The 13,779-nt window shown below is 41.5% G+C and overlaps 1 protein-coding gene across 5 annotated transcripts in view; it reads left to right on the forward strand.

Moving 5' to 3' along the window:
* Window positions 1-13,779, forward strand: part of PPP4R3B (protein phosphatase 4 regulatory subunit 3B) — a 2,189,617-nt gene that overhangs the window by 581,157 nt on the left and 1,594,681 nt on the right. For all 5 annotated transcript variants that reach the window (XM_044055224.1, XM_044055233.1, XM_044055261.1 and 2 more), the window contains one exon: window positions 11,361-11,477. In XM_044055224.1, coding sequence (XP_043911159.1) covers window positions 11,361-11,477 — 117 coding nt within the window. The remainder of the gene's footprint in view (window positions 1-11,360; window positions 11,478-13,779) is intronic.

Raw genomic sequence — 13,779 nt, forward strand, 5'->3', positions numbered from 1 at the left:
TGACAAAGCCAAATTGGGTAGGATCCAATGTCTGTAGGTCCCCAATGTCTTTGTTTATGAGATCCATAATGGTCCTCTCCATAGCTTTGCAGACCAGGCTCGTCAAGCTTATGGGGCGGTAATTTCCGGGGTCCGTAGAAGCACCGCCTTTGTGAAGTGGGACCACTGTTGCCGTACGCCACTCTTTGGGTACGTATCCTGTAGTAAGGCTAAGATTAAACAGCAGCCTTATGTGTGGGTTTAGTTCCTCTTGGAGTTCGTGTAGCACACAGCCCGGGACACCATCCGGTCCCATTGATGCTGTGTTTTTAGCTTTAGAGAGGGCGGCTCTCACCTGGGCATCTGAGATGTTAGGGAGGCTACACTCTGCTGGGATAGTTATTTCTCCTTTTGGGGAGGAGGGGGAGGAGAAATTTGCACTGAACCTGTCTGCCAGAATGTTGGCAATGTCAGTGGGTTCAGTGTATTTTGTGTCATTTTGGACTAACTCTGAGCATATCTGGGAGTTTCCACCCAGGTTTCTAACATAGCTAAAGAAGGCCTTGTGATTGTCTTTTGTGTCTTTTGCGATTTTTCTCTCAAAGTTGGCCTTGGATGATTTTATGAGTGATCGTAGTTTTTGCTAGTACTGATCAGAGATGCCTTCCCTTTTAGGGATTTTGCTCTGTCATGTAGTAGCTTCCTCCTCCTGTTGTAAAGTTTGTTTATGGCTGGGGTCCACCAGACCGGGCGCCTGCCTTTGGGGGAATGGGTCTTGGTTTTATTTGGGATTGCATGATCCATGCATTCTTGAAGGTGCCCATAGAAGGCATTTGCAAAGGATTCAGCAGTGTGGGTTGTGGTTTCCACTGGCCCAGGGGCCTTGAAGGATACCACTTCAGTCTTAAGAAGTGTGAAGTTGGCTTTTGAGAAGTTCTTCACTGTGGTCTTTTGTGCAGGGGGTAGGGGTGGGATGTGGATTTCCAGTGTGATTAATTTATGGTCTGATCTTACCAAAGAGGGATATACTTCCGGTGTGGAGCATTTTGTCCCCATGTTTGTGATGATCAGGTCTAGTATATTGTCTCCTCTTGTGGGAATGGTGACTAGTTGTTCCATTGCATTTGAGTTTATGAATTCTAGGAACCTTTGGGCTAGGGTGTTGGGGCTTGAGTAATGTTCCCAGTCTATGTTTGGGTAGTTGAAGTCTCTCAAAATGATGGTATTTGGAGAGACATTCATACTCTCCAGTGTCTTCAGGAAGGCTGTTTGGGGTTCCTGAGTTTGAGAGGGTGGTCTGTAGCATGCTACAAACTGTAAGGCAGTTTTGCCTATGGTTAGTTGCACCTGGATAGTCTCTGATGCTTCATGCGTTGCCACTAACCTAGAGGTGTGGGTATCTTTGATGAAAATGGATACTCCCCCTCCTTTTGTGGTTCGGTCCAAGTTTTGGGGCCGGAAAGCATGATATGAGGTAAAACCTGATAGTGCTGGGGTGCTCTCAGGAGCCTTGAACCAGGTTTCAGTCACTGCACAGACATCGATGTTCTCCATACTGAGGAGGGCTTCGAGGGCGTGCATCTTGAGGTTTAGACTTCTGGCATTGAGCAGCATTACCCTTAGTTTTTTTCCACTTGTGTTTTCTAGGGAGGTAGGTTTGTCATTTGAGCCTTGCCTAAAAACGGCACTATGGGGTGGCAAGAGCCTTGGCCAATATCCGAAGCCCAGGGTGACAGGTGCAAGCCATCCCTTGCGAAGCAGCGTGGCTTGTCAAGCATGTCATCCCAAGCAGACAGACATTGGATCCCCTTAGAATGACACCAGTAATTAAGCCAATTGTTAAAACTGATCATTTTGTCTTTGTACTGTGGCATCATTCTTGGTGAGGGTAAGATGCTGCTCAGGGTCAGGGTCATACCGGCCTGGGCTACATAATCAGAGAGCTCCTCTATGTCTCTTTTCATGTAGTCCAGGGAGGTACGTCTCAGGTCGTTCACACCGGCATGTACAATGACTGAGTCATATTTGTACTTGCTGTGGAGTGACCTGAGTGCTTGTGTTATGTGGCGGATTCTAGCTCCTGACAGGCAGCTTACTGTGACCTTTTCCTTGTTTAGTCTGGTGAGCGGGACGTCAGTGTGTCTGACTATGGAATCACCTATTACAAGTGTGTCTGGCATGTTTGGCCTTAAGGGCTGTGACTGTTTAGCACACTGACTTTGTGAACTATGTGTTGCATGTGCTATGTCTTGAGGTGGTGGTTGCTTGGGTGTCTACTTTGGAGGCCTCTGTTGTTTTGGTAGATTTTTAATCAGCGCCTCCGAGTATGTTTTTGTGTGTTTATGTGTTTGGTTTGCAGTTGTGATAGCTCTATGTGAGACTGGGTTTGTGTTGTGCGTGGTTACCTTCTCCTCCTGACTGGTCTTGCCAGTACTGAATTGAGAGAGCTCAGCCTCCAGTTTGGCTATATAGTTGCATCTCTCGCATATATTTGTATTTGTTGGGAGGAGGAGAGGGTTGTCTGTGTACATGAGGCAATTGTAACATTGCCTCAAGATTCCCAGATTCACCAGCTGAACAGGAGAGGACGCCAGCAACTGACCCTTCGACATGCTAGAAATAGTGAAAAAGATTGCTGTGTAACTGAGTCAGAAAGGACCTATAGGGAAATGGGTACTCAACAGAATTTAGGTGAATGAAGTACTTTCAGTGCTTTACCTGTGTAAAAAATGCTTTAGGAGCAAGTGCTGAGCTTTTCAGATAGAGTATAGGCTGTTTAGATTGCAAGTAGAACAGTTCTAAGGGAAAAAATGAAGAGCAGACTTGGCGGAGCCAGAAAGTTTAACCTTGTATACGCACGACCGCGCAAAGCCGTGCAAACGCGGATTTTAAGCAGTGAACTACAAAAGAGCTAGGAATGGTCCCAAACAACCAATTACTACAGCTTCTTGTGCTGAGGTCACTTCCCCCAAGGACAGGTAGGCTGCTCAAGGCTCCCCACTCCCACTGGTGAGCAAAGAAACTTCCTTCTATCCAAGTAAGGTAATGGACAACACAGGAACTACACCACAGCCCAGAATACAGCAATGCCTGTATACTGGTCTAAACTAGTCGAGGAAGGCGGGAAAACAAGGATTATTTTTTTGTTTTTTTTGTAGAAACACACAGAAAATGCAGAGACAGTGATAAATTAGTTACACAGGCTAGCATACTTTAGTGGGCAGCCTCCACAGTTAAATTAAACAAACAAGCAAACTTTCGATTAAATTCGACTAAATGTAACTTTAAGTGCAGATTTTAAAATAAATGCAGTAATCAGTAAAAAACAGTTCAGGCTAGTTCAAAGTAAGCAACAGAAGCTATTTCCAGTGGAAAAAAAGCAAAGATACTTAAATCCAGAAGGTAATCGCTTTTTCGAGTTCCTTGCTGCTAGGACCACTCTGTAAACCCACGTGGAGCTTGTCTGAGCAGTATAGCCAGAAAAAAACGCCCAGAGGCGGATTTTAAGCAGTGAACTACAAAAGAGCTAGGAATGGTCCCAAACAACCAATTACTACAGCTTCTTGTGCTGAGGTCACTTCCCCCAAGGACAGGTAGGCTGCTCAAGGCTCCCCACTCCCACTGGTGAGCAAAGAAACTTCCTTCTATCCAAGTAAGGTAATGGACAACACAGGAACTACACCACAGCCCAGAATACAGCAATGCCTGTATACTGGTCTAAACTAGTCGAGGAAGGCGGGAAAACAAGGATTATTTTTTTGTTTTTTTTGTAGAAACACACAGGAAATGCAGAGACAGTGATGCATTAGTTACACAGCAATTATAACTATCGCTTTCAGCCTAAGTGTTTACTTGTAGATTTATACACATGTTCAGTAATATTATATGTTTTTTTATACACAAACGTGATGAAGTATTTATTTGATACAAAAGCGATCTTTGTTAAAATTGTTTCAGTTTGTAAGTTGCTAATCATTCTGATGAATGTCTAGTTTTAGATATTTTTCGTAATTAGTCATTTTGTTAGTGAGTTGGTTTCTTGATAAAGTTTGGATTAGTAGGTAGCACAGTCTTAGTTTATTCTGTGGTGTTAAGGGGACGGGGGCTTAGTTAAAGGAATGAGTTTAACGCTTTTATTGCTGTTACCAGAACCACACTCTGTAAGCACTCCCTAGCTCCAAATATTGTGATTTATATACATATTTATTTATTTATTTATTTTAACATTTGTTAACTGGGAAAGTCCGGCTTTGAACAAAGCCAATTTTCAGCGGAGGCCTGAGGAGAAAGGCTCCAGATGTAAAAATTTTTTACATATATATATATATATATATATATATATATATATATATATATATATATATATATATATATATATATGTGTGTGTGTGTATATAAATAATGGATGTCTTTAATGCTTTTCATTGTACTCAACTAGGATTGCTTGTTTGTGTGGTTCAGTAAGGGATATTCCATTTTTAACTCAGCTGTGGACTACCTACTATTTTATTATTTTGTAGTTTGTAGAATGTATTTTAAAGTTCGATTTTTATTAGTGAACTACATGCAGAACATATTTCAAGGAGTGAACTTCACACCCTCCACACTAAGTTTCTACTTGGTTTGTTTTTGACCCAGTTTAGGTTGCATACTGGGTTTTCTGACACTTTGAGGGATACCACAAATTTTTCTTTTTGGAATGCTTCCAATTGTTGTTTTAGCCCTATCAGGTACGGCTGAGTCAATGCATTTGTATAAATGCTCAAACAAGGCATCGATGTAAATCCCAGTATAGTTGTCAGTGCCATCAGTGAGGGCAGGGGCTGCGAAGCTATTAATGCCGTTGTGTATGAGGTTGTAATTGCCTTTGGAGAAGTTTTTTCTCTAGTTGCTGCTAATGGGGGTCAGATGTTATTGTTACTTCTAATGAGACTGATTTATGATCAGACCTCAATAGGGAGGGCTGTACACAATGGGGTGGTGCAATGATCACCCATGTTAGTGAGCACCAGATCCAGAATGTTTGGGCCCCTTGTGGGGGTGTCATCCAGCTGGTCCAGGACATTGGAGTTGAAGTCCAAGAACCCTTGAGCAAGTATATTAGTAGACTTATAATTTACCAAGTCTATGGATGGGTAGTTAAAGTCACCTAAAACCATTGTGCTTGGTTGTTTCTTGAGCGATTCAAGTAGATCCAAGTATGCAGTGTGGGTATCCTAGGTCATGGGGAGGTCCTATAACTGGCAATAACTTGGAGAGGAGTCTTATCTACAGTCAGTTGGACCTGCGTTAGTTCAAGAGAATCATTTTGTTTAACCAGTCTAGAGGTGTGTTTATCTTTGGTGAATACAGATACTCCACCTTCTTTAGTTCTCACACTTTGTGGTGTGAATGTGTGGAAGGCATTATATCCCAGTATGGCCAGTGTGCTTTCCGTTGGCTTAAACCAAGTCTCTGTGACTGCAAATATGTCACATCTTCTAAGGTGAGGGCTGCTTCCAGTGAGTGCATTTTACGTTTAGACTCACGGCGGTTGGCAGCATAAGCTTGAGGTTGCTTTTTGAAAATATTTTTATGTTGGGAATTTTTTTGTTGTGACATTGCGTAAAAAAGGCACTATGGGGAGGCAAGAGCCTTAGCCAGTAACTGAAATCCCAGAGGTACAGATTGACCATCTCTGACAAAGCAGCATGGTCTGTTTACCATGTCATCTCAGGCTGACCGGTACTGGATTCCCTTGTAATGAAACCAGAAACTAAACCAGTTGTTGAAGTCGGTCATTTTTTGTTTATATTGCGGTATCATCTTAGGTGAAGGTAGTGTGCTGCTCAAGGCTAGGGACATATCTGCCTGAGACACACATTCAGAGTTCAGTCATGCCTCTTCTCATGTATTTCAGTGAGGTACACCTCAATTCACACACACACCAACATGAACTATGATGGAGTCATAACGGTACTTGTTGTGGAGAGACTTGAGTCCATGTGTGATCTGGTGGATCCTGGCACCTGACAGGCAACTGACCATAACCTCCTCCTTGTCCAGCCTGGTGAGTGGAGCATCTGTGTCTCACCATGGCTTCGCCAGTGACCAAAAAATTTGGTTTAGATGTGCTTTGCCTTAGGGGTTTGTTTGGTGAGACACTTGTGCTTCTGATTTTGTGTATTGAATGCTGTAGGTAGTATATTAGGTGTACCATGTGTGTTTCCGAGATCTCCGGTATTTAGGAAAATTTCTGGTGAGTACCTCCACATATCAAATTCTTAGTGTGTGTGTGTGTGTGTATAGATATATATATATATATATATATATATATATATATATATATATATATTATGTGGTGGTTTAGGAGTAGTGAGTTGTCAGTTTACATGAGGCAATTTCTACACTGATTCAGGATTCCCATGTCAGGCTGTCAGGAGAACTGACCATCCATAATACTAGGTGTAAATTTGCTTACTTTAATGAGGAAGGATGTCGTTTAATTAGGGATTTAATGCTGGGTCTGTAGTAATGGGACTTACTAGGGGTACGAGACTATTAGAGATTAGGAGATTTCTGTTAAAGTGGCAAATGCTGTAGAAAACCCACCTGGGGTGCTGTCCGAGCAGCTAAGTGCAGTTTAAGGGACGACTCAGTTGGAGCATGGACAACTTCAATTGAAAATAAATCTATTTTAGCTTTTGCGTCTGTAACCGCCAGTGGTTACATCCACTGCTTGGTGCTGCTAGAAGGTTTGCTATACGCAGACAGGTGCCTCAGATTGCTCAGATGAAGATAGCAGAGTGGTGGCTGGTTGCCAGACTCTGTGGAGTTGTGTTAAAACAGGTGCAAACCTGCCGAAACACTGGTCTTAAGTAGCAACTGTGAGAAACTTTTTTTAAAACAAGTTGAGCAGTTTTCAAACAAGCTGGCCAATGGAAATGCTCAATACTGAGCCTTATTCCAACAATCTCCAACTTAGATGGGTCCTTTGCTGCACTCTTCTGCCACAGGTGTGCAGGGGCCCTCTTAAAGGGAGATGGCCGGTTTTAGTGCTCAGATGATGCCAAACAGTCTGTGTTCAGCAAATCTGAATCTAGCCTATGCTGTAAAATACACAAATACTAGAGAATACAAAGTGCAGGAAAACAGTCAAAATTACTAAAAAAAACGGTTAAAAGTAGGTGGAAGTTCAGAAATACACAGTTTGAAAGTGCAGTATGGTAAATAAAAATACTTGTTTTTCTGTATATTTCAAAGGATGCCATGGATTTCTTTTGGATTCACTCCAGAGATCAGAGAGAGCACACCCATTCTAGAGCTGCTCCTGTAAATTGAGCATAGGCCCCTGCAAGTGTGCTGCTTAAGTACAAGCTAAATTAAGCAATTTTCAAACAAGCTAGGCAATGGAAATGCTCAGTACTGAGCCTTATTCCAACAATTTCCAACTCAGATGGGTCCTTTGCTACACTCTTCTGCCACAAGGGTGTAGGGGACCTTGTTTATGTAAGGTGTCTGGTTTTAGTGCTCAGATAATGCCAAACAGTCTAGATTCAGCAAATCTGAATTTAGCCTGTGCTATAAAACCCAGAAGTACTAAAAAATAAAAAGTGCAGGAAAAATGGTCTCAAACAAACAGCTGAAACAGCAAAACAGTTAAAAGTAGGCTGCTGTTTTAGTAAATTAGTTATGACTATTTTATTTTCATAAGTACATTAATTTCGTAAGAGGACTAACGCGGTGGTGCAGCGGTAGCGTTGTTGCCTCACAGCAAGAGGTTCTCCCGTTCGATTCTCGGCTTGGGAGTGCCTTCTTTGTGGAGTCTGCATGTCCTTCACGCGATCGAGTGGGCGTTCAAAAGACATGCGTTGAATGGGAGTGCCTTCGTTGAAGGTTGGGCGTCGGGCTGGCAACTCGACACCATAAAAAACAACTGCCAATCATTAGCGGAATGGAGTTCCGCTGTGGCAACCCCTAACCGGAAAAAGCTGAAAGACAAACAACAACATTCATTTCATAAAAGCTGTGTGTCTTACAAGTGAACAAATTGTACCATTTTTATACAAAGTATTACGACACACAAGTTGTCACTGATACTGCCACTATCACAGATTTTGTAAATTAATGTTGTGAAATTATATGTATACTTTGCATAGATTTGACAATATCACAAAAAAAGTTTGTTAAGGGAAAAGAGTCAGGTAGGTCCTGGAGGCCACTGGTGAACTACAGCATCTCAGGATGTCAGACCTTGCAGAAGGATAAGGGAAAAAAGCTGCCGAATTTGGTATTGGTTTGAGACAAAACAGCTTGCAGCAAATCCACTCCTGTCATACATTATTGGAAACCTCTTCAACAGGTGAACAGTTCCTTCATTGATATATTGGCTTTATCTTGCACACTTACAGAGATGAAATGTTTTGTTTGACCATAACATATTTTTGACCAACTAGTTTTTCTTTCATAAATCTGCAATATAAAATCAATATCTACAAGCAGATCTTTGATATGAACACCAATTTAGAACCCACTGTCTACCAGAGAGAGATCATATTTTCCAGTTTTTGTAACTCACACCATTTATCAGCTGTTAAACTAATGTGTGTTTTCATTAGAGAAGTTTGGAGAAAAGATCTCCGGAATCGTGTTTTTTTTTTTTATTTTTTTTTTTTTTTTTTTTGTGGCCTAGAAGATCTCAAGAAGCAAAGGTCTTAATTATCCTCCTGCTGTTGAAGACTGAGTTAATGGTGCTCAGAATTAGTGTGTTCCCATGTCTGGATAGCTGGTTTGAGGAGTCTTTGATTCATGCAAGCAGCTACTTAGCTTTAGCTGCATCTATCCTAAACAGTTTAATTTAACACAGTGGAGTCCCAGTAGGAGCTATCAGCAGCACCAGTTATCCATACTCTGTCACCTGGATTCGGTGCAGAAATTTGCCCAACTTCCACCAAACAGGATAACATTCGTTCAGTCAACAATAAGCATATACATTCAGCATCCTTCTCCTTCTGCAACCCTAATACTGAAGGTGTTGGGGCTTATGGCAGAAACTTTTTATTTGGCTTGGTTCGTAAGGTTCCACATGAGTGTACTGCAGTGGAGCTTGTTTGTTCAGTGGTCTCCACTGGAAGATGCAATGGATCATGCTTGTACAAAAAGTGTCACAGATATCTCCAGTGATGTCATCCAGTATCAGCAAAGGATACCCCCAATCACAGCCACCAGGAACTTGCATATGCCAAGGTGGGGTGAGGGCATTGTTGGGGCAAGCAGTGCAGGAGGGCTCTTTGCTCATAAATGTCTTGGAGATGAGGGCAGTGCTTCTTGTGTTTCATGCTTTTCAGGGCCAAGTTCCCCAGGGTGCAGTCGCAGTGCACTCTGACAAGATACATAATGAACAAGGGAAAGCCAAATCCTTTTGGCTATGTCAGGAGATCATGTATCTGTGTGAATAGGCAGTCATCCTGCATCACTTTCTGATAGCAAAGTGCATCCCTGGTCAAGCAATAAGTGGATGGGTTCAGCTGATGTCTACTGATACCACACTGCTGGTCCCTCAGTCTGATAATGGTGTGGATAATTTTTTGTTGCTGGAATAGTCTTTGCTCCATCCTGTTTTGTCCCAGACCAATACCAGATGCAGCAGCTTCTTTTCCCTTATCATTCCACAGGGTCTCGTATCCTGAGATGCTGCAGTTCACCAGTGGCCTTTAGGATTACTTGACTCTTTTCCCTTAATCATTGTAATGGTGAGATTCATAAAGTGAAAATGTACAAGTCCAAGTTTATGCTCGTAGTTTCCTTTTGGTCAAGACAGGTGTAGTTTCCCCTAGTAGGGCCTCTTCTGGTAAATAAAGCCTTTTCTAGTGCCTCACCCGGGTCATCCCTGTTGTCTCTCTGGCAGACCTTAACCCACACCTATAAAATCCCTTAGATTGACCTCATGGCTTCTCCAGTTCCTTTAGCTACCCAGTTCCTTTCTTTACCCTTCAGAGCTGGCCTGAATCCTAATAACAGTCAAGATACCTTCTACCAGGAAGGTATAAAAGGGAAGGTGGATAAAATTCTCTCTTTCACTGAACAGAGAGTCAGTCGTACAGCACCCATTCCTTTACAGTTTTTTTACCGAATTGGTTTGCTATAGGTTCCAGTTTTTCCATTCTGGAAGTACATTTAGCAGCTTTTTTGATTTTCATCAAGACATTACCTTAGAAAGGGAAAAGGAATTAATGTTCATGCTGAAACCTCTCTTTAAGGGCATTGCCCCTCCATAGATTGTCTGGTTTTAAAAAATCAATTTGCTCATCTTTTGAACCAGCATCCTCAGTAGAATTAAAATATGCATCTTGAAAATACCTTGCTTTTATAATGGCAGCAACCTCGTCTAGCAGAGTTTCTGAATTACAACCCCTTTCTTGTTGTTCTTCATTTTTGACAATTTGTCAGCATAGGGTTACCTTTTGAAATAACCTTGCGGAATTGCCTAAAAGTAGCTTCAAATTTTGATAACTTTTGGTTTATCTACCACAGTTCTTCCCAAACTATTCAACTAAAAGGTAATATAATTTCATTCTGTAGTTCATAGACAACTGAAGTTTAGTTTATGTAGGACTAAAAATCACAGAAAGAATGAGTAGCTTTTTAATTTCTTTTGGTTCAAAAAGACTGGGCCTGAAGCTTTCTAGAGACCTTGATCAAGTGGCTGTCAGATTGTATTGTTTCTTCTTAAGTTTCTAGTAATAAGACAATTTCAGGTAAACCTAGAGCTCATTCACCCACATCCATGACTACCTCTTCAGTCTTCTTGTGACATTTGTGCTGCTGATATTAGCTTCATTGTATGTTTTTGCTGTTATGATGACACCCAAAATATACTACTGGGGATTTATTCTTGTGTTTGCCGTGGATGGGCTGGATCATGCAAGATATGGAAGTTATGTACTTACCATAACAGTCTTCAAGATTTGTTTGCCCACTCCAACATATACTGTCCCCAACCAGCTGATTTTCCTGTCCTCAGTATATCAGCCTAGTAAACTTTACTCAAGGCCTTTAGAAGGACGCAAGAGTTAGATTTTCTTTTTTTGACAGACAATAATAGTGCAGTGCTTTAGCTTTTCTTAGTGCTTGTAGGCATTCAGCTAGCAAATTTGATCAGGTGAACAGAGGTGCGTAAGGGTAGGAGCTCCAGCTTTGGGGAAGTTTTGAAGGTGCCAAATCGGAGAGGCAACCAGTCCTGTTTGAAGTGAACAGACTTGGATCCTGAAGATCTGTCATTATGATAAGTACATAATTTGTTTTTGAACCACTGGTGCCAAGTTTGAAAAGCTATTTCATCATTTTGTTGGTTTGTATTTTTGACCTCTAGGTATTGATTGTGCTGTGAATTTGTCTTGTAGGTTAATTTTTTCAAGGAGTTTTGCGCCTTTTCTCAGACATTGCAACCTCAAAACAGAGATGCATTTTTCAAGACACTTGCAAATTTGGGAATCCTTCCAGCTCTTGAGATTGTAATGGTAAGAAAGCTAGTACACAGTACAGTTTCATATTTTCAGAAGTTTGTAAATATGACCATACAAGTTTGAAGATGTTCTAAGATAATACTTTTATTATGAAGTATCAAAACCTCAAGAAATGCTTAAATGGCAAGGAATGCTACTGGTTCCATATGGTATTTTCCACTTTGATTGGAAATTGTTTCATCAAATACTGTTTGATTCACCGCTAACATCATAATAGATACGAAATGCATCTAATTCTGTCAGAGATCGGGTGGTTACTTTGGCTTTAAGTCTAGCATACGTCATTGGAAGAAGTGGAATAAGCTTTTTCCAAAATTGCTAGTTGCTGGAAAAATAAATCCACTGAAAACCAGGAAGATTATTGATTTGATGTTATTTAGGAAAAGGTTAAAATGTTAAAGCATGTGAATATAGCTGTTCCAGCTGTTCATAATAAGCATTACACTTAACTTATTACATAATCAACATTACACAACTTATTTTGCATTTTCATCTGTTTAGACGACGTTAATTGAATTTGTGGACATTTTAGAAATGACATACACAGTACTCATTTAAAACTGTAATAATTTTCCTTTGGCTATCTTAGGGTGTGGTTAAATCTTTTGTAAGTAGTTTAGTTGAAAATATTGGCAACTTAAAGGACAACCGCACCCTCAGACTCAAAAACATATTTATTTCATCATGGTTTGGTGTTTCCTACATTTTAACAGCACTCTGGGACTATTCAGAGCTTTTTAGATATTTTTATATGCAATTTCTGACTCTGACCACATGGGGGCTAGCATTTTGAAATAATTCAGACTGTTTACTCTGCCTCTAAGTATCCCAGAATGCATTGTTTGTCTCCAAAAAATTGCATCAGATCTGCCACGTTTTCCCTTAAGCTGCTGTCACTTCATTGACTTAACAGGCATTCACTGCTGTCTTAAAGTCCCCTACTTTTGGTTAAAATGTTATCCTTTTTCAATGACTACATCAAACACAAGCAGTGCAAATGCTACAGAATGGAACTCAAAAGTGCATTTTATTGCTTTTGTTTCTTAGAAATGCTAACTTGCTTTCTTTTGTGAAGGCTGAAATCTAGTTCTTCAAGGCATCTCCCCTCCCACTTCACACCTACCTTCCCTAGCTGTCAAAGACCTAAGGGTAATTTGACCCATTGTCTGCATGTGATTGACAGCTCACAGCAGGTGACCAGAGTAATGTACTGTTTTCTTGTCAGCCTTTCCCTCCTTACAGTGGGACACTTTTTGTTGCACTCCTCCTGTCAAATTTAGAACCAAGCTACATAGCACTGGGAATAATCACCGTTTTGCAAAGCATCAAACTCCCACTTATTTTTCCTTCCCGTTTGATTAAATAGCTAACAAATGACACACTATAAACATGAAATATTTCACAGACTTGCATGACAGCACCAACATGCTTTTTTAAGACATAATTTAAAAAATTACGGTATTGCATACTTAGTGTAATCTGATGTAGTGTTGTCGATTAATTGTGACAGACATCTGCTGCTTATGTAAAAACGTTCAATTAATGTATACGCATGCTTATTGCAAATTTATGCTCTTAGTTTTTGCAGCTGTTACTGTGCTTCTGCCTGTAATTTGTCACATATTGGTAGGGCAATGTAAAGCAATATGACAATACAAAAACAAAGTTTACAAAATTTAGAAATTACATCCAAAAATGAGACTCACCCACACTTACCCACTCACCTCACTACACTCACCCACTCACTTCACCACACTCAACTCACTCACTCGCCCACCACACTCACCCACCACACTCACCCACATTCAGCTCACCCACCCACATTCAACTCACCCACCCACCACACTCACCCACACCAACTCACTCACCCACACCAACTCACTCACCCACGCCAACTCACTCACCCACGCCAACTCACTCACCCACGCCAACTCACTCACCCACCCTCACTCACTCACCCACCCTCACTCACCCACCCTCACTCACTCACCCACCCTCACTCACTCACCCACACCCACTCACCACACTCACCCACACCCAATCACCCCACTCACCCACCCACTCGCTCACCCACCACACTCGCTCACCCACTCACTCACCACACACACTCCCCCTCACCCACACTCACTCACCATATTCACCCACCCACACACCACACTCACTCACCCACCCACACACCACCCTCACTCACCCCCCACATGCACTCACTCAACTCACACACCCCACTCACTCAGCTCACACACCACACTCACTCAGCTCACACACTCACCCTTTCACACACCTAACCACAAGTTTG

Source organism: Protopterus annectens, chromosome 1.part2, assembly GCF_019279795.1.
Source record: "Protopterus annectens isolate FY-2018-M chromosome 1.part2, PAN1.0, whole genome shotgun sequence".
Lineage (NCBI taxonomy): Eukaryota > Metazoa > Chordata > Ceratodontiformes > Protopteridae > Protopterus > Protopterus annectens.